The sequence below is a fragment of the Carettochelys insculpta genome, chromosome 16 (genome assembly GCF_033958435.1).
Source record: "Carettochelys insculpta isolate YL-2023 chromosome 16, ASM3395843v1, whole genome shotgun sequence".
Taxonomy (NCBI): Eukaryota; Metazoa; Chordata; order Testudines; family Carettochelyidae; genus Carettochelys; species Carettochelys insculpta.
The window spans coordinates 32,055,611-32,079,751 of record NC_134152.1 but is presented as its reverse complement, the minus strand read 5'-3'; the positions used below and the strand labels follow the sequence as shown (position 1 = coordinate 32,079,751).

Sequence of the window (24,141 nt, the reverse complement as noted above, 5' to 3'; positions counted from 1 at the left end):
AGTTGTAGCAGATGCCAGGGCCTTGGAGACCAGGTTTCAGTGGGAGCCAAAATCAACGCAGCACGCGAACAAAAGTCCCAGGACAATGGTGTCCACAAATAGGACATAGGCCAATCCCCTCTTTCAAAGGTTCTCAGCCTAAATACCAATGTCCTAGTTTCCAACTACTCTGCATCACGAATGCCAATTAGAGAGATTAAGGCAGAGTGCAAAGCCCTAGCTGCTTGTCATGCCTCTCTCCTCCCCAAAAGAAACCTCAGAAACTCAGCCACCTGCCTGTATTTCTTTCTAAAGATTAAAAAAGTACTAACGAACTCGGAAAAAGCCCTGTGTTTAACAGCAACATCCAGTGACCCCTGCCTTGATTTGGTATCTGACAGGGGAAAGAGAGAAAATAATGACAGCTTACACCTTTCTACAGTGAGATGAAACCATGAGAGCAAGAGCAGAAAACAAGACAGTTTTCCACAGAGGAACTTTACTTTACTCTATGGGCCAGCAGCAGTTGGTGTTAGAAGACCAGAGCTAAATCCTTCAACCCTGTGCTATGCAAGTGGCCACACCAGATCACCACACTGCCCAGCCTTGTGGCTTCATCCATGGACCATATTTCACGAGGGGAGAGGGAACAGCCACCTAAAATGTTGGCAGGTAAAAGGAAAAACATATTTTTTGAAGAACCCATGAAAGCAACCACATGATGGGCAGACAATATTTGCTGCTGGGTTTTTGGTTTTCAAAAGGCTCTTTTCCCACAGAAGGAGAGGGGCCTGAAAGGCAGCCAAGTTCAACAGAAGCCTTTTCAAAGGGGTTTCTTTTCTATCTATCCCATTTGACAAGCCACCCGGAGGTTGTGGTGACTGGCTTCCGGCATGGTAGCCTGAACCACGCTAGCCACTCGGGTGCTGCGTGGCTGGAGAGCAAGGTTGTTAGTTCATATCCAGGCTGCTTCGGGGAAAGGGGCAAAGGGAAAATGGGAAGCTGGGGTTGCTCTGCATCTGACACAAGGAGGAGAGAAGATGGGGGAAACAGAGTTGGTGTGGCATGTGTGAAGGTCAAGATAAAAGCTCTGCTCTGGCTGGTGCCCAATGCTCTCCTGCCAGAGCTGTTAGTGCAAATGAAATCTCTATAATCACAGATACACATGGAGTTTCCTGCCTTCCATTCCAGCTCTTGATTTTGATGGAAAGCTCCCAGTTTCCTCATTCAGCTTCCTGGCTTTGAGGTTTTGCCTGTATCATCCACAGACCAGGCTTTAAGCATCTGCTGCACAGCAACTGATTTGCTTTTCTGTACAGTAGAACTCCATAAAGGGTGGGAATCTTTTGCAATATTTTTATGGAGCCTGTGTGTGCTGTTTCCCCTGTGTGTTGCAGAGTTACCTAGTAGGGAGTGGAGGAAAAGAAGGCCTGTTTGCTCTCTGGACAGCCTAAAACAGTGGTGTGAAAAGCCCCTAGCTTTCTCGAGCTCAGACTCCACAATAATGGAGGTCTTGAGAAGACAATGGCAGATCCAGTTATCTTGGACATGGACACTTAGCAAAGAACAACCCAGAAAGATATGGATTTCCCTGCCCCTCCACAGGGGGGCTGAGCTGCAATCCCTACCTCAGGAACTATGGGGCATGAGGCAGAAGTTGGCTTCAGGAAGCACGCGGGCGCACTACGGACTATGCTGTAACTTCCTCTTCTCTGTGCTAGCTAAAGGTCTCCCTATGCTGCGTTCCAGGTGACTACTACACTCCTCTGTGCAACACCAGTTGAGTAGCGCTGCAGATGCTGACAGAGGAGGTGCATTGCTTCTAAGATTATACAAGTCTCCCCTCAAGATTCTGCCTCAGTTGGACTTGCTGAACAGAGCTTATGGCATGAAGGAGGAGGGCTGAAGAACCAGAGGGCCAGCGTAAGGAGGCAGCAAAGCCAGGTGGCTTGCCCAGGAAGAAGAGTGAGACCTCTATCCACTGAAGGTGTCCTCCAAAGACTGCTCCAAAGCTGGGGTGCTAGCGCTGGTACTGTGGATCCATGACACAGGGCCCCCCAAATATTACAATACAAAGGGACCACGCAGGCAGCTGGCCTGAACCCACGGGCTGAATATTTCCATACGTGCTTCTGTGTTCATCCACGCAGGGAAAGGCTCGGAGAAGACCCTTGTGGTTTTATACTTTCTCTCTGAAGCTGGCCACTGTTAGACATGCTGGAATAAAGGGCACTCAGATCTGATTCACTTTCCTAAGCTCCTGTGACTGAGCACTGTCCCAGTCAGCTGGACAGTACATTTAAGGAGCAGACAGAGGTATGGGACAGTCTCAAAGAGTGCATGTTGAATTCCTCACAGCATCCTTCAATGGTTAGGGACCCATGCAGGCCTACGCCAAATGCATCGACTCTAGGACCGTGCTGACACAGATGTTGATTCTGAAGACGTGCTCAGGAATTCAGATGCTCCTCCGAGCTGTCCAACCCAGCTGGGTTTCCAGCAGCAAAGAAGAAGGGTCTGAAAGTCTAGGAGAAGGGAGAGAATTCTGGGGCATCAGCTTCATCTGTCCAGGACCCAAGACAGCAAGGGCTGCCAAGGAAGAGGAAGTTACACCATAAAAAAACTGATTTCCCGATCCTTCCTAATGTTTTGGTAAAAGGTTTGGGAGTAGATCCGAGGTGTGGAAAGGAGAAGGTTGATTGGTTTCCAGTCTCAGTCCCGGAGGTGCTGGCAGGGCTGCTGCCGGTATTATCGTACCTCTCGGCAAAGGTTGGGGGCTGGATCCAGGCTCCCGGAAGGGGCAGGGCCGGAGCCAGTCTCCCCAAGCCAGCTCATTAGTGCTGCCTCAGCCCATGCCATCTCCAGCAGTGATTTAAAGGGTCTGAGGCAGTGTGGAGCAGCGCCTGCTATAGTGGGGAACTCCAGGCCCTGTACAAATCACCAAGCCCCCAGTTCCCTTTTTTCCCTCCCCAGTCTTGCCACTCCTAGGTGCTGGCACTGCGTTGCAGTGCTGCCGTCCAGTCCGGGTCCACTGGGCAACGCAAAGCCAAGAACTCTCTGCTCAACACAAGCAAAGATGGGGCCATGGCAGCTCTTGAGCTGCTTAAGGGATGTCGATGGATCTGGTAGACGAGGAATGGGAGAGGTTTATTAATTGGTCTGGATCTGTCTATTTCCTCCCGCTAAACCCTACAAGGTCCAATCCGGACAATGCCCTGGGGATTACCTTTCTCTCTGAAGAGCAGGTGCTCAGCACCACACAGGATGGAGCCCTTATCCAGCTGATCTAAGAGCAAAGTGCCCCAAGGAATCTTATAGCTGAAGGCTTGGCCTGAACGGAGTAAGAGGGATGCTGTTCCATCACATGTATTAACCCCCATGCCAAACCTCCTAACCCATCTCCCCACACTCCTGATCTTGGAGGGGGGCATGCGGCAGCGTTTTCTGTGCTAGGACGCAGCATTAAGAGTGGACAGATGTTTTCCAAGACTATTACGTCACTGCCTTCAAGAGAGGAAGGCTGTGGTACAGAGCAGCAAGGCAGCATGGGGAGAAGCAGGGGTAAGTGTTAAAACACCACATCTGATAGAGTAGAATTACAAGATATTTGCACGCAAGAGCATCATTCCCAGGGCACCAAGGCCCTTGGAGGGGATAGGTGGGGTGCTGGAGAGGGACGACGGACCTCTCCACCATACAACCTAAAGAGGAGAGAAAGAGACCAGCTAATAGAGGACAATTACGAGAGCAATTGGGATTCCATGGAGGCTTGAGGGAGAAGACATCCGATTGCAGCCAAAGCCAGGGAGCCAAAGGAGAGAAAGAAAAAGAAAAATGAGCTCATCCACCATGAGCTTTCAGTATGGAGGCAGCTGAAGTACAAACTGTTCCCGCCAGGGGTCCTGGCCTGGGCTACACACCAGGGCTGGCATCCAGACAGGAGGGCCTATCCTCCAGCATTGTGCTCCAGGTGAAGGTTGCGTTGTCTGTTCCCCCACCATCCCCTTAAGCTGGTGCTCAGGCAGTGAGACAGAGTTTGCTCCCCACATGCCATCCTTGGGCAGCCTGGCTCAGACCTCCAGGGAGCTTCCGCACCACCTCTGCCTGAGCCAGGTGCATCGTCTCTAGAGCCACTTGCCTTATTTGGTGCTCAGGAGCTCGGATCCTGTACGGTTTCCAAGCAGTTGCCATGGTGATAAAATGTAACCCAAAACGATGTTATTCTGGCTGCATTTTTGCCCCCTCAAAAGCAAGCAGCTCTGGGAGTTGAATACATCCTGGGTAATATTTGCTCACTCAGCACTGTTCACCCCCTGTGCCACGCAGGGAGCTTCTGGGCCGCAGACCCCATGCTGCCAGTGGTGATTCCCCAGAATGCCTTGAGTGTGACACAGTAGGGCATCTACGCTGCCAGTTCAAGTCCCCACAATAGGGCCTGTGACTGGCTTCACAGCTGGGGAGTTAGGGGTCAGTATCTCTGCTGCACCGGTGATTCTCAGTGATGGAGGGGAAAACCCCCAGACTAGAATGGGTGTTAGTATAGCACCACCACATCCATAGCACTCAGGAGCCAACATTTCCCTGCAAGGTTCTGTGGCCAATTCCAAACCCTCATCACCTACAGGGGCAACTCATGTGACCCAGAATCAGGTGCAGGAGCCAGAGGGACAGAACTGATCCCTTTCCCTTCTACTTCCCACGTGTACGCGTCAGAGGGCCTCGGGTGGGAGCTGAGTGGAAACCAGAGCTCTGCTCCCTCTCATTCCTGAGCTTCTGGAGGCAACCCAAAGAAGTTCCATGTGGAGCCACACCCAGCCATGCCCAGGTCCTTATCTGAGAATTCAAAGAGAAAACAAATGGCTCAACCCACCCAGGCAGGGATGAGCGGGCTGGCTTATTTTCCAACCTACATGCTGCTGAGCTGCCAAGTAACTGGGTAACTATCTGCGAATACTCAGGCCTGTTGGGTGAATTCCTCCAGTCCAACGGGCCAGCAGCGGCAGGACACGCGCGAGTTTGCAACTCCCAAGAGGAGAGATTATTTCCTCTCAGGGGAAAGATTCTGACCCTGTGGGTTTCTCCCCGATTCCAGCCATATAGGAGAAATGGGCAGCCCCAGCTTTTACCATTTATAGTCAAAGCGAGAGCCGAGCTGTCACTGGGTCCCTGGAGAGCACAACTCCAGTCCTGAAACTCCCAGCTCAGCCAGGCCTTCATTATTTTCCTTTCATTCTAGTTATCTCCAGGGTCATCTCATGCAGGGAAACTGAAGGCCTGTGGAATTTCTTCAGGGTCTTAGGAGGGCTGTGAATGGCTGGGATTGCTTTCTCCTCTCCCCACACCTCCCCACCTCGCATACCCCTCAGCCCAGAGGATACTGTTCAAAGCCTTGCCATCGGCTGTGGGACTGGCCTGTGTTTAAAGAGCTGATACCATTCTGCACAGAGGAGAGAAGGTAGCTGGGGAAGAGGCCACGCTCGCTTCCTTATGCACCTCCCTAAGCCCAAGCACATCCAGTCTTATTCATGGCTGTAAGTCCTTCCTAGGTATGCAACCCTGCACGTTCCCCTGAGGTGCAGGCAGCATGCACAGAGGGAAGCAGGCCTGGGAAGAAAGGGGAAAAGCAGGGATGATGCCCCGGTAACTCAACCAGCTTTGAAAAACTGGGTAGAGAGGAGGGCAGTCAGCAGTTTAAAGCAGCTGCCGCAGCACTGGCTAATAAGCACAACTGCAGCACTTATGTCTCCAAAACTGGGGCAGGAGCAGTGACGTCAGAAGTTATTTCACACCATTGTAGAACCCCTGGTTCCTTCACTGCAATGCTCTGCACACCCAGGCACAGGGCCAGATGCCCATGTCTCATCTCAACTGGGCCAACAAGGCAGACGTTTCCATCCCTCCCTGAAAACCAGCCATGGCCCCGAGAGAGCGCCAATGTGAGGGGAGACACTATTCCTGGCTCTCCACTTTAATCCCAAGGGACCCAGCCCCTGGAGAGAACTCTGGGTCACAGTGAACAACATGGGATCACCACCTGGCCTTACCTGGGGGGTTGGAGGCTCTACCTTCCTCTTCTTCTTCTGATTCTGCTTGTTTGTCCTTGGGTAGACAATCAACATCTCCAGCCACCTGCAAACAAACAAAGAGCTATGGTAAGGTCCTCTCCAAGGAGCAAGACAGGCAGCGGCACTGGCTGACAGCCTGGGAAAGAGCTCATTCCCAGCAGAACTCAGTGTCCTCTGGGTTCAGGATTCCCAGTTGTTGGGCTGGTTGAGGAGACGGTTGGCTTTCAGATCTTCATCACTTCTCATGGGACACAAGGCCATCATATGTGCTTACTGAACTCTTAGCTCCTAGAGCAATAATGCTTTATGCTTAGCTGCTATCGTAAAAGGACATTGGGGAAACCAGAAAATAGGTTTGGGCAGAGGTCAGCAACCAAAATAACAAGAGCAGCCATTTTTTTCTGAATTTGTTTAAAACCAAAACACAACACCTCAATAATTCAAGAGCCATAATGCATGTGAATATGAGATAGTCCTTAATAAATGACATCCATCTATACTTTCTGTAAGTGCCATTTTAAGACCAGCACATGCACAATGATTTGTAATGCAATCCATGTTTACTGCAGGAAATTCATTCATTTTTTACATATTCTATTGCCTCACACTTTACGTGTGCGTCTGTACCACTGTCTTCCCGACTTTCACTCCTACCTACTTCAATTCTGCCAATTTCTCTTCACATTTAACTTCAGTTTTCTTTCTTAAAATGTGTGTTCTGCTTCACAGCAGGAACGCCGCAACCTTCCTTTTCCTTCTCAAAATGAAGACGATGAGCAACATGATCAAAGCACAACTATGATATTATATTCCACAATGCACTGCACATATTAAAAGAGGAAATTATCCAACATTAAGAGAACACATATAGGTTGGTATTTAGATATGAGTTCATTGTTGGGCTTTTAGATGTTCACTGTTTAATCAAAAATAATCAGGAGGGGTTTTGTTTTGTTTTGTTTGCTTTGTTTTTTATTTTGTTTTGTTTAAAACTTTGCAATTACAATGCTGGGAGCCACAAAGAAGTCATTAAAGAGCTGCATGTGGTTCTGGTGCTGCAGGTTGCGGTCTCCCGGGTTTGGGGACACCACAGGACACACCCAACTTCACCCCAACATGCTAGAAGTCAGAGCATAATCCCATCGGGTACCATGAACATATGCCAATATATGTGGACTCCTGGGAGGTCTTTGATTAAGGGATGACTTGATCACAGTCTCTAAGTATTTGATGGAGGGCTCTTCTAGCTAGCAAATAAGGTACAACATGACCCAGGGGCTAGAAGACATAGCTGAACAAATTCAGTCTGGAAATCAGGCGCAGTTTAAACAGCGAGGGTAATTCGTCACTGGAGCATCTCAAAATGGGTTGTGGTGTATCCTCCATTGCTAGCAATGTTTAAGTGAAGACTGGATTTTTAAAGAGATGCTCTAGCACAGAGGTCCCCAATTTTTTTTCCCTGCATCATCCTCGAGAAATTCATGTCCCAGTGTGTGCCCCCTCTTTATCCTCTCAACCCCAAGCTACTGGTTTAGCTCCCCGCCCCACTCTTCCAGCCAGTGGCCCCCTCTTGCAGCCCCAGCCAGCCCCACTCTCACTCCGCCTCCTCACAGCTGGGCTGCCATTCCTACCAGAGCCGTACCTGCTAACTCGACAGTGGCAGCTGGAACCAGTGAGTAAAAAGTGGATCCAGGTCCCAGCACCACTGCCACCAGCTCAGCATTCAGGGCACATGTAGCGTGAGGTGGCAGTAACAGGCACTGCAGAAGCAGGCTTGCTCTCCAAATTGAAAGTAACCTCTGCCAAACCCACGCCCTTTCCCAGGCCAGTGATCACTTCCCTTGTGTGCCAGCTGTTGCCGATGTACCTGCCTCTAGAGAGGTACTGTCTCAGCCAGCTTTTGCTTCTTGCGAAGGGTCTACTTTTATACCAGGGCCCATGCCTGGCTGATAAACAAGAGGCACGCCCTCCCATGCTCTATTTCAAACTGGAATTAACTCAGGGAAGTCCTAGAGCCTGTGCTGTACCAGAGGTCAGCCTAGACAACCACAGCAATCCCTTCTGCCTGTATCATCTAAGCGCCTATATCGTAATAAGCAAGCTTTTTTTTATCCTGACTGCAAACTCAAGTTCATAGAATATCATAACCCCTTAGAACAACAAATATGGATGGGAAAAGACAGAACAGGGAGACAAAGACTCAACGAATCCAAAATTAAAGACCCACTGATACAACCCAAAGATGGCGTTAAGATCCTGCCTGGTAAACAAGAAAAAGCACAGCCCTGGAAATCAAGGTGTCACAGCATCCAAAATGGGTGTGTTGGAAGCTAGGAGTCACTGGAAGCAAAGTTCACAAGGGAATGGGCTGTTCCACTCACCATTCCCTTGTGGGGGCCTTGCAAGAAAAGCTTTGGGGGTGAAACATTAGAAGACATGGGCACTGGCGGAAGGTAAGATCGGACACTGGGAAGGAACAAGCTTCAGCCATCATTAACAGCTGCCACTCCCTGCACCTTTCACTGTCCTGGGATCCACCACGATGTTGCTGGATTTTTATTACCCTTAAAGCTATTCTGATCAGACCAAACCTAAAGGGGGACCTAAATGTCACTGCCATCTCCTCTGGCTAAATCCCCAACACCATCCAGAGTGCGAGATGTGGTTGATACTGGCCCGCTCTTCTTGTGAGCCCTCTTCCTCCCTGATCTTACGCCTTCCTCCTCCTGCCCCTCTCCTTTTGCCTTCTGTTAAGGACAGTCTGGCTTAGCCAGGCACAATACTGCTATCGGTCTGCGACCAAACAGGCAGCGAAGACCAATGGCCTCGATAGCCCAATTGCAGGTCTCAGTCTAGCAGAGATGATCATACGCTTTGCAATTACAAGCCAAAGTCAACCCCAGAGACTGAACCTGCGTTTGTTCTCTTTGCTGCTCTTCTCTCACCCCTTGTGCGTCTTTGTCTTGTTTTACCTTCTAGGAAATGGGATCAGATTAACAGGTGCAGCCCAACTCCCCTCCTCCTTTCCCCAGAGCAGCAGTTATTGCCATTAAACAGCCTGGCAGAACAAAGGGATGTGTTGCCTTCCAAGAGCTTTCCCTAGCTGAAAGGAACAAGGGATGTTACTGAAGTGAAACCTCAAAGCAAGGGTGGGGGGGGAAAAAAAGAGTCCCACACCTCACTGATTCATTGATGTGGTCCCTGATTGCAGGCTACAGGGTCTGGGCTGAGGGTAAGATGCAGGAGCAGGCTGGGATTTGGGAGGTCTGGGCAGGAGTGGGCTGGGGGGTGAGTAATCTGAGCGGGAGGGAAGCACAGGTGCAGGCTGTGGGTGGGAGACTAGGTGTGAGTTGAGCAGCAGCAGGCTGGAGGTTTTGGATCTACATGGGAGCAAAAGTACAGGAAGGTTTGGGGTGGGGGGGTCTGAAAGGGAAGGGCAGTGTAGGGGTGAAGGGGCAGAAGCAGGATGTGGGTGGGGGGTCTGGATGGGGGGGGGGTCTAGGCTACAGGGGTGCAGTTTACCTTTGCAGCACACCTGGACACACGTGGCTCTGTGATTCCCACCACCAAATACCACCTTCAGCTGCCCTGATTGGCCAGAATTCCAGCCAATCAGAACAGTAGTATAAGCCTCCAGGCAGGCTGCTGCTGGTCCCCTCCCTCTCCCCAGCTGGGAGAACAGCAAAAAGCAGCAGCAGAGCCTGGAGACACTTCCTGCCTGCCCCAGGCCCCAGAAAAGCCCACAGTCTGGTTTTCCTCCTTTCTTGTATGTTCAATAAGTTTAATCATTTTCAATGATGTGTTTGCCACAGTAGTAAGCAGGCTGAAGTCTGGTACACAGGTTGCACTTCCCTGGTCCGGCACCCTCAGGACCTGAGCAGTCCTGAACGAGGTTAAGTTTGATAGATCAGTGATGGTCAGGCCTCCAGGGGCCCAAACTGCTGGCCAGGCTTCCCCACTCCTTGCCCCCATATTGCTGGAGTGGGGGAGGTCCTCCACTCTTATCCAGGCTTCCCACTGCAGGGCTTTTGGCATCTCTGGGGCTCTCTGGTCCAGAGGTTCTCTGGGTCCAGCATAATCCATGGTCCTGCTAGACCAAAGAGTGCCAGGCCACAGGTTCCAATGTGTACTGAATCTTGTAAACATTGTTTAATGTTTGACAGCAACCCAGTCACATTAAACACCTTTTCCTCTTTGGGCCCAGATAGTCCATCTAAATCAACACAACTGTCCCCTTCCTGGACCCACATAACACCCATTCTTCCTTTATTCATTCTTCCCTCCATGAATCGCAGAGCAGGACAGCTCAATTCCAGATCATGGGTGGGTTTGACCATGTTACCAGCAGGATCCTGTATTCCAATACCTCCCCTGAAGCCATACTGCTCTACAAGCAACCTCTCCGCTACCTTCCAGCAATGCAGTGCATGTCATCACAGATTGGGTGGCACCAACATTTCCACTACTTACCCACATTTTCTGGGGTTTATAACTTGGCCATGAAAAGTTTCCTCTGAGCAGTAACTTGGCATGCACTGAATGTCAATTTCTTGGAGCTGATTAGGGACAACACAGGAAACTATACCGAGAGGTTCTACATCTTCCCAGTAAAGGCCATAACTGCAGCCTGACAAGGAAGAGCTCTTTTTGCAAGACTGTGTGAGCAGGGGTTGCAGGAGGAGAGGGAAGGGGAACAGAGCCATGCAAAGCCATATAGAACTCAAAAAACATGACACACAGCCCAGAAACTCCAGGACCACCTACAATCCCATCTGCCACCCCAGTCTCTTAGTTCTGAGCTACAGCCTCTCCAATAGAGCTGCAGTGCCAAGCCGAAAAGAAACCAGCAGTGAGGTCACAGGCGGAATGAGTTTGTTAGGTCTTATCCCAGCTTTTCAAGTCAACATTTGGCCTCGTAACAAAAACCCACAAGCAATTTGGCACAGTCCCTGCACAAGAGAGGCCAAAGACTGGAAAGACGGGGAGGGCAGGGACAGAAAAGGAAAGAGTGTAGGACAGAATTGAAGTGCATCAGGGAAACCTCGCAGACCAACTGCATGGAATGTATCTTCTGGACAGGGCTGGCAACCTTCTGCTTTCAGAAATGCTAATGTTAACTCCATGTTCCCACTGAATATTATTGCGATCCATTTAAAAAAAAGACAACAAAGGAAATTCAACATTAAAAAGGCCAGCCCTTGCAATGAGTCAGTTGGGCTGTGGATTCCTGTACGGGCTCTTGTCACATCCAGATAAGCAGCCTGTACATCTCAATCAACCCGCTTGCAATCAGGACCCAATGGCTGCTCCAGATGTTTCAAGCTTCATTTTCCCAAATTCTTCACCCTCCTCCCCTTTTGAGTATGTGTGCTGCTGTCACATGAGTTTTAGGACAACCACATCAAGGGGATTTGGTTAGGCAATAAATATTAGAAGCATGCAATGGACGCAAGACAACTCTCCAAATATGAGAATCTCAGCGTGTTGCAATTGCAAAATAAAACTACCATGGCTTGAAACCAAATGGGACTTTTCGGGATGATTAATGCCACAGTTGGAAACAAACACAGTTTCAAAATAAGATGCGGGGCCAAGGCACAATAAACCAGCCCCACCTTGCTCTGCAGGAGAAGTGTCTCTTGGCATTATGCACAGTGGAGAGATTTGGGCAAAGCAATGGAAAGCTGAGCTGGGTGCGGGAGCACAGGAAAAAGGGGAGCTCAGGAGACACCTGCAAGAACTGAACAACAAAGTGACTGGGCACAACAGCGGGATAAGGGAGAGAAGGGAGGGGAAAACAGGTATTTTTGCAATGCTTTCAGGGCATGACTAGGGCAAGAACTAGGGGACACCAAATGAAATTGATGGGTAGTAGGTTCAAAACTAATAAAAGGAAATTTTTCTTCACACAGCGCACAGTCAACCTGTGGAACTCCTTGCCCGAGGAGGCTGTGAAGGCCAGGACTCTATTAGGGTTTAAAAAAGAGCTTGATAAATTTTTGCAGGTCAGGTCCATAAATGGCTATTAGCCAGGGATAAAGTATGGTGCCCTAGCCTTCATAACAAGGGCAGGAGATGGATGGCAGGAGATAAATCACTTGTCTTCTGTTCTCCTTCTCTGGGGCACCTGGCATTGGCCACCGTCGGCAGATGGGATGCTGGGCTTGATGGACCTTTGGTCTGACCCAGTATGGCCATTCTTATGTTCTTATGTTCTTATGACCAAGCACAGTAGTAGAGCCCTGGGGGACACCTGGAAGTGGCTGTAACATTGTAGGGCATGGCTGAGCGGGACAAGTGGATCCCAAGGGGAGCTGGCAGGGGTGTGTCCTGTGATGCTGCAGGGAGGTGGAAAACCCAGAGAGCAGAACTAGGAGTAAATCCCAGCCTGCATCCAGTCACCACAATCACACCAGCGAGAGAAGGAACTTCCAGTATGCATCAGGTGTTAGCTGGAGACCCAGAGCAGGTGAAGCAGGAAAGAGCCCTGAAGAATGGGCCCACGGAAACCTCTGCTCACTTGTGGTTTCCTTCAGCTTCTGAACTGGTCATCACACAAAGTTACCGAGTTTTATGCCAATGAGAAGAGCACCATCACCCCCCACAACAGGGATGAACAAGCTACCAGCCAGCCCAGGAGTGCAACTTTCCCACCATCTTACTGGGAGCAGAACTGCACACAAAGCACAGACATCTGGAGACTGTGCCTCCTAGATTGCGGCTAGAAGGCTGTAGTGCATTCAAAGCTACTGATTGGCCTCTGCCCCTCAAACCCAGCACACAACTCACTTATTCAGGTGCATCACTGGCATTCCTCAGAGCTCTGTCCTTCAAGAAGAGACCCCAACCTCCCACCCTGTTGCCCCCCAGCCTCAGGAAGCAAGTCCCAATCTTACCGGGCAATCAAAGTCTCAGCCCCTCTCTACTGGGTGTCCCATTTGGTGCCGGGAACGGAAGTCCCACCAGCCGCTCCCTCCGGCAGGGACAGAGTAGCTGGGACACAGGGACCGGAGTTTCTTTGGGGGTAGATTTGAAAGTGAGGCTTGACACCAGTGAAAACAGGAGGGCAGAGAGGAGAAATCATTTGACACATAGGCCTGCCCTACAGGTGTGTCCCCTCCCCCTCTGGGAGTCTGTTGGAGGTGATAGTGACCTGTTCCTTCTGCCACCTGTTCATATTTGGCATCCCCAATACATACTCTCACCTACCATAATGAGTGGATTTGAGTCGGGCTCCTCAGCATCTCCACAGCTGGAGAGGCCCCACTGAAAACAGGCCACTAGCCCATCCCCTGGCTGACTGCAGCCTTCAGACTTTCTGGTTTGGGAGGGTCAGATGAGACTTAGGTTTGAGAAAACCCTTGTGCTAAGATTCCACAAACTAAACAAGAGATCCCAAGCCCAGGCTGAGATCCAGTTATTCCTTCTGGTTTACAAGGAAATGACTGAGAGGCTTGCAAGAGGCCAACGTACAAGACCTTTGTCTGACCCGACCATAACAGAGCAAGTGTTGAAAGTAAACCAGGGAAGGACGAGAGACAACTCAGACTCTCCTGGTTCTTAGAAGAGCTGGTTGAGTTCTTTCACAAGAAAACCTTTCCTGCCAGAAACCGTGGTTTTGTCGGAATCAGAGCTCACAGTGTGATGATCAATGGCTCATTGGGATTAAAATTACCCATGGAGGAATTGAAACCAGAAGTGTCATTTCGAAACATCGAGTTGTTTGGTTCCAATAGAAAAAAGGGTCAACATTTCCTGTTCCAACGTTTCCAACTCAAAGAACTTCTTCAAAACTTTCGGAGCACGAAGTTGTTTTGCTCTTGGGATTACCATTCTAACGCAGAACAAAAACGAATTCCAAAACATGGATGCTTTCCCCTGGGATGTCAAGACTGCTCTTAACTAGCTCAGTTTGCTCCACGAATGTACTGCTGGCACGGCATCAGCAGGCCAGGCAAGGGTCCCGTTCCAGTGAGCTGACATTCAGGAGACAATGGAAAGAGGGGAGAGACAAATTACAGCTATAGGATTGGATGAAGACTATTGCATGGGCTCAGTAGTCCTGTGAGCTTGGTTTGGATTTGGTGTTAAGTAGGGGGCACTTCTGGCAATGGGGGGAGAAGCAGGGACACACCAGCAATGGTGTGGCGGGGGCACGGCAGAGCACTGCCTCTGTGCAGGTAAAAAGAAGCAGCCCAGACGACAGACAGCAACAAAAATAGGAAAGATTTCCCAGCGTAACATGAGGCTGCCACGTCCACGTCTTACCATCAGAAGGCCGGTGACTCTCTTCTCAGCTGCCTTCCTCAGAAACTCAGAGTCACAGGACCATCTTCCACAGTTCCATTTAGCGCACTTAGTAAAGGTGTGCTAAACTGAATTTACCAGGCGTCCACATTGGCACCAGTATTCCTGCACCTTGTTAGGAGTAAGGCAAGTCGACAGGAGCAAACACTTGAAGTGGAGACGGTGAGGAAGCCTGAATTAAGGTACACGGACTCCAGCTTTGTAACTAGCTCAGCTAGAATTGCATACCTCAGCTGGACTTTCCGCTGTAGCGCAGACCTGCCCTTTGTCAGACGACACCTGAGCTTCCCTCTTCTTCTCATCCCACTTGGGGAGCAGGAGCATTCCAAGATGGGGAAGCACACAAGGCATCCTCTCTATTTAGCAGACTAACCTTCAGGGTTGCTAAGCAACTGAGCACCAGCAGCAGGCACGAGAGAGAATTATTTCATTTCAGTTCTTCCTCTGAGGCCATTTGCTCTGCTGGAAGCCTGGCAGCAAGTGATCCAATTACAGGAGAAAGTGATCAGCCGAACCCCTTCTACTTTCCTTCCCACAAAGGATGAGCAGACTGTGCTACCCAGCTGCGATGACAAGAACAACACAGGAGAGTAAAATGTGAGAGGATGGGAGGTGGGGGAAATGTGCCAGCCAACAGCTCCCTGGAGACGAGACGGTGCCCTGCTGTGGGGCTGCTAGACAGAAGCTCTGTTCAGAATTATTAGTCCCAACATACAGAGGGGTGGGAGGTGTTTAAAAACAACATAGCTAATAGAAACCCCAGGAAATCTAACAATAAATCCAAGCCCCTGCAATCCCGCAACTGTGAAGGGTTCCCAACTGGTAGGTACTCAGTGGACCTAATGTGAACGTCTAGTGGGTCTCACACCATCTCCTAGCAGGTTGGTGCTCTTTTGATTGCCATGAAGTGTTTTAATTTGAACTTTGTGGCCAGCCCGAGTAAAAGCACGAAGGACTGAGACACTGCTGAGAAGCAACAGAGGGACCTACCCGGAGCGGGAGGGGGAGACGAGCGAGCAGACCGTGCCATGCACTGTCAACTGAACAAAGCCAACCAGAAGAGAAAGAACATATTCCTCTAATCCCTTTTAATCATGGGGACTTTCTTTGGGCTGTCACCGGTAACGACAGGAGACAGAACAGCGAAGACTGATTTAAGGGACATGTCCCTTCCGACACTTCTTAGCAGGGCCTGTAGTTCTGTAGGAAAAACAAACAGGGTACCAACAAAGTGAAACTGACACATTTAGTGTCAATGTCAGACCTAAGCAAAGAACAAACAGTGAACAAGCTGCACAAATGGTAGCAAATGGACAGGGTCCCTTCTGTTCTGTCTGTGTTAGAACCCCACCCCCCCACTGGCCAAAGCCAACATTGCTATCCACACATAACCTTAAAGGGGGTCCCACTGGGACTCTGTGGAAAGCCACCGCATGTCTCCCCAGCACAGTCCGACTGAAAGTACATTCCATGCCACGAAGCTTTTCAAACTAACATTTCCCAAGAGAGGTACGCGGTCTGTGATGGGAACACAGAAGGGACTCTCCAATGTGAATGCAGGGTGCAGCTGGTTTTCTGATGGGAGGTGCCTTGTCTCAATTCCTGCACAGAAATAGGGAAGAAAAGCCATCTAGCATTTAAGCAGCACGAGAAGAAATGAGGAAAGCCAGGGGGCACATTAAATGGATGCTGAAGTGCCCTGAAGATGAAAAGCAGTAAGTGCCTGGACTCCAGCCAGCCTCTAGTTCCAGATTACAACCAGCTCAGCATTAGCCTGCCTGAACAGGATGTTGCCGCTTACTCCAGGACTTGGGAAGCACTGGATGACACTTAAGAGATAGATAATTGTACACGAGCGGCTGTTGCCATGTTTCGGGGCCTCTGATCATGTGTGAGGATATCATGACATCAAGGTTGCTAGAAAGCTGCAGAGCTCTAAAATCATGGCTAAGCCAGCTCCCTTGGTGGTTCAGCAGTAAAACACGGGCACTGAAGATAGGTGAAGAGCGGCAGACTGATGTTTTCAACAGAGCCCTGTAAATCTGCAGATATCTGCTTTACCGTAACAGGTGGATATCAGTACAGCTATCCCTAGCTCATTCTTGCAGATGCAGATACAAATTTTGTACACAAATTTTGTACAGATCTGCAAATCTGCGGATCTCTGCATCCGCAGATGGAGATGCAGCTATCTGCAGCTCATTATTGTCTATGTGGATGCGGATATAAATTTTGTAACCGTGCAGGGTTCTAGTTTCTGATTCTCATCATTTTTGTCATGCAACATGTAACTGACTAATGGCAAGTTACATTAAGTAAGCAGGACAAGAGCAGTGATGCAGGGTTTGGCTATGAAGGTCTTCAATTGCCTCCACCAGCAGTAGCTTGGTTCAGTGGCTTGCTTGGTAAGTGCCTGGTTTTAGGATGGAAGACCAATGAATTCCAAAGCAAGGAGTGCTGAGACACAGCTGAAAATCATGTGCTCGCCCAAAGCTTCAGGGGCACAGTAAGGCTGCCAGGGATGGGCATCAACTGAATATTCAGACAGATATGCTAAGGGGCGGCTGTTTGGGATCTGCCACAAGGCTGACAACCACTACTCCAAGATGCTGCAATTATTAATGACATGCTCATGAGAGGACCTCGCTAGGATATCGCATAGACCACAGCAACCGTTCCTAAATCATCCACTTCCAGGCTCCCCAGACCCCCAACTTCATCCCCACCAGCTTCTTCACCCATCTGATAAATGGCCTCTTTTTTTTAAGCCCACAAAGATAGAACTCACCAAGGAGACAGACCAGGGACGTAGCTTCCCAAACACACTGAGCCAGCTGCATTTTCACAACACTTTTCAAACGCTACTGCGTGTCTAAAGATTCTCCCCTTCCCCTGGCAAAGACAACAACTGGGGTCCTCCTGGGGTCAGCTAGAAGTTTTGTCCCGAGACGGAGTGCAATGGAGGAGACCTGTAGACGAGCTATGCCACACTCAGAGTACAAGGGTTTAAGTCAAGGAAGTCTTTCCACGAGCATCCTTCCTGCAGCATGTCAATAGGGAAGCTGTGGACACACCACACGTGCAAAAATCAACCATGTGCCCAAGATTTTCACCAGTCACTAGAGACTCTGTCTCCATTTTGTGGTACTGCCTGAGACACCTTCAATGGACCTGATTTTCGGAAGGCAGGTACGGAGTTTCAGAAAGCGCTGAACAAGACTGGAGAAGGGGCATTCCCCACTTCAGAACTTAAATGCTCCATCAGATCCCTGCTGAAGTCATCCCAGACTCTCATGCAGTCAGTCGTGCTGCTCTACTACAAGAGCCAGAGGCCTGTGGGGATCTGGGGACAGGAGAGGAGAAACCAGAGGAAAACGAGCTCTGCCAAGTGGGAAAGGGCACAAGTCAGAGGAAGATAAAACGCCTGCTGTTAAGGGGGGAGCACAAGCAGCCTGTGGTATCATCAAATTCAACTCTTAGCAAGCAGTTGCCAGCGTGTTTTCAGTCTCAGTGTAATCCTTCCAGCTTCTTCCCCTGAGTGCGTGTTTGTGCCCATTTGCTCCAGATGTGCAGTGTACAATCTGCCAGCACAGCCCCTGCGCTCAGTGTTGAACTTGGCTAGCTGAGACCTTTTAGCTTCCAGCGCTGAACGAGCACAATACTGATAAAGGTGGGCCTTGCTTTCCACCCAGCCCCGAAGGCAGCCATCCAGCTTCTTGCCAAGCATCGCACTGGAGAATGGCAAGGCTTGACTGCCAGCCAGGTTCAGAAGGCACCAATGAAATTAAAGCCTAATATTAGAGGTTTAGCACCCTCATAATACCAGTCATTAAATCCATCCACGTTGCAGAGTTGCCTGGCCAACCAGGCAAGTGCCAAATGGTATGACACTTTAACACAGATGCTGGGAAACAGCCCAGGCATGTGCTGCACACACACTCCTAGCCATCACACAGGCTTCCAGGAAAATGCAGGATTAGAGCCCAGATCATCCCTGCCACGGTGGATGTATCATACCCTGTTGCCCACTTGCAGGGTTGCCAGATTCCCCTGATTTCCATCTGCATTGTCATCCCCCCACAGTCCCCAGGTATTGCTACAGTGACATGCATGTAAAGCAAGAGCACATGCGTAAGGCACACACTGACTGGACACAACTTTGCATGCAGAGGGAGCTCATGGCTCACACAGGCCATCAGAGAGTCCCTACAGTTCAAATCGGCACACCCTGCAAATTCTCAGCGTGCAAGCGCCGTTAGCAGAACTACCCTATCCCGGGAGACCATCTTGATTATGACAATCTTGCCGCCCACTGAGATGAAGGAGGACCGCTTGTGCAGCCACTCCCCAGCCTCGGTTGCCCATCAGAGCCAAAAAGGCAGAAGTCTGTAAAGGAGCAACTTCCATAGGACTGCAGCTACACACCTCTGCATTTGCTGCTCAAACCAGAACTCACTGGGGCCACATTCTGCCCTCAGTTCCAACTCTCCAGTCCAGCAAGGTAACAGAGTAGAATCAGACCCACTGCTTTTATAACAGCAAGGAAGAAACAAACCTGTGTTAGCTGTGAGGTCACAAGAGCGCTGTGCTACAGCCTGGACACAGAGATGGGCTCTGTCACTATCACACCCTTATCTTTATTCTGACATCGCATGATGACCGACCCCTCGTGCAAATCATCCTGTGGGTTCAATGTCAGTTGTGCACCCACCATAAGTCCGGAGCAGTTTTGGACAGCAGGGACCATTAGATCATCTGTTCTCACTACCTGCATCTCACAGACCATTCCATTTCTCCCAGTTAGTCCTGCCCTTCGCCCAATGGCTTTAGACGAAAGCATTTTAAATCCACAGGAGACGACTGCCAAAACTGGCAGCAGCAGTACCCTCCACAGCCAGCTGCCCCGAGACAAAGTGCCAGGAATGCAAGGGGGACCCATCTCTCTCTAAAACACGGGTAGCATCAAAGAACAGAAAATCATCAGCCCATCCAGAAGAGAGGAACAGAAGACATGGATGGGCCAGCACACATCCAAGAGGGCAGCAGTGCATCTTTACTTCAGACAGGTGCCACATCAAGACATCACCCCATGGCACGAGCAGGGGAAGAACTAAAGCTTTGAAAGACTCTCCCACTGCGCGCCATGTGTCAGTATCAATGTGAGCTTTCCTGCATCCTCCCCGCCCCTCTGCTTCCACTCTGGCCCAGCTGGAGCACATGCTGGGGTAAGGGATGTGCTGGCATAGTTTTCATGAGTTCTCTACCCCGTGGCCTCTCTGCTGAATGGGGGACAAACTTGACAATGGCTACGGTCTTGTGAACTAGGAACCGGACAGAGACCTGCCACAGAGATACCTGTGGGAATCTCATCTACCATCACACTGAGCACAATTTGGACCAAGGAAAAAGGCTCTGTATTCCACCACAAGTCTCAGAAGGATAGCTGCGACAGTGTCTCAAAGGGAAAGCCATGTTAGGATAAACAGGTGTAAATCAGACCCCAAGAAAAGGAACAAACAAACAAACAAAAAGAAACCACATCAAAACTCAATTGCAAAGGGAAACAGCTGAATTGGAGCTCATTTGTGAATTCAAAATGACTCAGTTAGGCCCCAGTAAGGATGTAATTGGTTAACACTCTAGCCAGGCAACTTCCCCTCCACAGAAAGCCATATTGCCCCACCAGACTGCATTGCACTGTAGTGACTAAAGTGCCAAACTGGGCTTCAGGAGATCTGGGTTCTACTCCTGGTTACACTATTGTCCTGCTGGGTCCCTGGCACAAACCACTTTGCTGCGCCGTGCCTCAGTGTTCCCAGCTGCAAAACTGGGACAATGACACTCCTTTGTAAAGCTTTTAGCGATCTACTGATGAAAAGCACTATATTGGGTTTAGGTGTTCTATTAATACTCTCCTGTATTTCTGACCGCAGTGGAAGATTTCTCTATATGAGGAGAGAGTCTGCCAGATGAGAAGAGATTAATAAGACCAGGACTTCTCAGCTTGGAAAATACACAACTAAGGACAGAGGGATAGGACAGATTTCTATAAGATCATCACTGGTGTGGAAAAGGTGAATAAAGAAGAGTTATTTGATCCTTCCCAAAACACAAGAACTTAGGGGTCTCCAAATGAATTTTTAAAACAAACAAAAGGAAGTATTTCTTCAGACAGTGCAGTCAAACTGTGGAACTCCTGGCCAGAGGATGTTATGAAGACCAGAACTTTAACAGGGCTCAGAAAAGAGCTAGATAAATTCTTGGAGCATAGAGCTATCACGGGTTATTAGCCCGGATGGGCAGAAATGGTGTCCCTCCCCATTTCAGACGCTGGAAATGCATGACAGAGAAGGGGTCACCTGATGATTACCTGTTCTGCTCATTCCCTCTGGGGCATCTGGCATTGGTCACTGTCAGAAGGTGGGACACCAGGCTAGACGAACCTTTGGTCTGACCCAGTGTAGCTGCTCTTATGTTCTTCTTGACTTAGCCACAGTGAATGGTCACAATCACAGAGACGGATCATTCTAATTTACAGTAACTTTTAATTTAATTCTAATTTACAGTAACTTTTCTTTTGCAATAGTTTTCCTACATATACACCTGCCTTTGCATTTCCACTGCAGTTTAACTGATGAAGTGGGTTTGCCCCATGAACGCTTATGCCCCAATAAATCCATTAGTCTCTAAGGTTCACCGTAACTTCTCGGTGTTTTCATCCCCCTCACAAGTCGCACGAGCCACCCAGCTCTCTTGTTCTCCTGTACCGTGCCCACGCTGCAAACCTGAGCGCAGAGCCCCGCGAGAAGGGAGACCCCAGGGCCTCGACTCACCCGCCGATGATCTCCTTGCTCTCGGCTCGGATGAAGTGCTCCTTCTCAGGGGTCAGAATGCAGAGGGAGAACTTCTGCCCTGTCCGGCTCTCCCCATCCACAACGTCCGTGCACTGGTTCATGTTGATGGTGCCCTGCGGGAGGGTTGTGGGCTGGAACAGGAGGAGGCAGGTTTTAAAACAAGGAACAGAGGGCTACATGGTAGATGGCCCATCCCAGCCCTGCAGCGCAGGCCCCAGCACTCTCCGCACACCTATTCAGTCACAAGCTCAGTGGAGTCCAGCTGACTGCGCCGTCCGCAATACCTTCCACTTCCCCACTCTGCTCCAGGCTTCCTTAAGCCACTGCCCATTCACCCAAAGCAAAGCATCAGTGAAGGCGCCCACTTGGTCTCTGACAGTTCGCAGAACTGGCCATGCACAGGCCCAGCTCCCACCCTGGACAGGCAGCCCTTCCCCTTCCTGACCCACGGGAAGCACCACCACCAGCAAGGTAGATTCCACAATCACACAGGGTTGGAGGTGGGTGAACCTCCTAGAAGGGCCAACTCTCCCCTTCCCCTGGTGTTTACATCAATGCTCGCCACCTCGAAGACCTACGATGCGAATACAGTCCCACGGGTTGTACCAAATACTGTTCAATTTACAGCTCAACCCACCCTCACCAGCGTACCTGACCTGCCACAGCTCCTCCCGCCTCCACGCAAAACCCCACATACTCCAAGGCTCCAGACTCCCAGGAGGACAAGCCAAGCAAGAAATACTCTCTCTGGCAAGAAGGGCCACAAGCCTTGGGTGCCAAGGTATTCCTGCATGACTGTATCCTTCGTAAGGGACATCAGGCCCCTGCATCCCTGACGCTTTGCACATTGAATGCTATGTAGATACCCATTCACATGGGTTACAATAGGCCTTCTCTGAGACAGCCTGATCAGCTGGTAGGACAAACGTTACGTAATCTGGCACCCCATTAAAAACGGCTTCATAATCGCAGCTCCAAATATAAACTGTGGGAGGAAACGGAGCTGCGAGGGCTGACATGCCCTAACATTACAAAAACGGAGAGCCAATGGCAGGCAAAATAACCATCACACACAAGTGCAGGTAGAGGAGAATCCCAGCTCTGAGCAGATGCTTCTGATTCGGACTTCCGGCAGCCTTGCCAGGCCGGCTTTGTGATCAGAACCCAGACAACAGCAGCAATGACAGGTGCTATCACTAGTACAAATTCCTGGACCAGCCCAGACAGGACCTGCGGAACGTGAGCTGAAGGCCACTCTCGCTGCAAAACAGAGCTATTTTAACTATGGGCCACGCACACTGAACATTAACTACTCAAAGCGGCAGCTAGAAATGGGCAGGGAGAGGACTGGCCTATGGTCTATGTCAGGGCTGGCTAACATGTGGCCCACGGGCCAGAATCTGGCCCGTGAAGCCTTTTCCTGTGGCAGCAGCACCATTTACCCAAGCCAGGCAACGTGAGCATGGGGCATAGGCAGGCTGGGGCAGCGGTTGCCAAGCTGAGGCTCTTTAGAGAGTCCATTGCAGCTCCCTGCCCTGATGCGGCTGAAATAATGGAACTAAACTGAATTGCTTTAGCCGCCGGCGGGAGGGATCTGGCCATTAAACCAATTAAATTTACTTCCATTATTTCAGTGCTATAGGGCAGGGAACCACCCATGCTGAAGGGGCGGGGGGTCAGCAGGAGAGCTGTGGGGTGGGGGGAAGAAGTGGCTGAGTCTGCCCCCATGTAGCCACACAGCCCCACTGAGATGTGGGAGAGGCGGCGTCTGTGGAGCAGCCGCATCAGTGCATGGAGTTTGTCATCCGAGGCAGGTAAATCCTGGGGATGGGTTGGGGGGGAGTTTGGGGCTATTTTGTGTTTGGCCCCGGGAACATGTAAAAAATTGCCATGTAGCCCCCAATGCAAAAAGGTTGTCGAGCCCTGGTCTACGTGATAGGAGCTGTAGAGTAAAGAGATCTGGTCCCTGGCCTCTAAACACACAGCATGGCCCTACAGTGTATAGACCAGGGTGGATAAAAAAAATTGGATTTTTTAAAAATAAATTAAAGAAAACAGGTTTAAATCAATAAAATACTAAAAAAAAAAATCTAATTTAAAAGTAAGTTACAATTACATCTCATCACAAACATGCTACAACTGCACTTACGATCTCATAAAAATGAATTCATGGCTCTTGTCCATCCACCCTAACTACTAGTTCTCACTTCTTGGAAGCTCTGGGCTTTCAATTTCTGTTTCTCAGCAGACTGAAAAATAAAATCGAGGTGGGGTGGGGGGAGACACAAGCCAGATGGAATTGTTTTCGTTTTGTGCTTATGTGGTGGTAGATGACCTTGGCCAAGCTCAGCAGAGGAATTAGTTAAGACATTGTCTTAAAGACGGAGACAATATATAGGATAGGATGGAGGCTGCATACACAAGAAAGTGGAGTGGACTGCAAAGAAAAAGGGATGACATTCAGCACACACAGACCTTCCTATATTCCCCCACACTTTTGCCACAGAAAAACCATCTTGGATTCTAGGAATATTTTGAAGAAATTTGTTCCCTGGGTTTTAAAAACTAAGACAGAAAAATGTGACAAGTGTAAGCACTGCAAGGAGGTGAAGCAGGGCCTAGCTGCAGGGATGAAACGTGACAAGGAAAACTTAGGAGAAAATGTGGATAAAGATGTGGATATGTCTGAGTGGATTAAGTGGTTAGTAACAAACAATTCACTTTGCAATGCATTATTCGTCAACACTTTTTCTGGGCCCTCTAGTACAAGTGTGATTTGACAAGCAAAACCCCAAGCTTTTTGGATGTTGCTAGACAAAAAGGTTTAGCTTAGCAAATTCTTATTGCTTGCTTAATTAGTTAACAAGATTCAGCATCTATTACTTAAGTATACAATTCAGAAAGCTGCAGGACGAGGAATCTAGGAGTTACCATTT

General features: G+C 49.7%; 1 protein-coding gene across 9 annotated transcripts in view; it reads right to left on the bottom strand.

Annotated features, from left to right (window-relative positions):
- The window catches only part of MPRIP (myosin phosphatase Rho interacting protein), a 183,742-nt gene that overhangs the window by 75,760 nt on the left and 83,841 nt on the right, over positions 1–24,141 (bottom strand). For all 9 annotated transcript variants that reach the window (XM_075010780.1, XM_075010773.1, XM_075010774.1 and 6 more), the window contains exons 4-5: positions 21,185–21,336; positions 6,024–6,108 (exon numbers count right to left, since the gene is read on the bottom strand). In XM_075010780.1, coding sequence (XP_074866881.1) covers positions 6,024–6,108; positions 21,185–21,336 — 237 coding nt within the window. The remainder of the gene's footprint in view (positions 1–6,023; positions 6,109–21,184; positions 21,337–24,141) is intronic.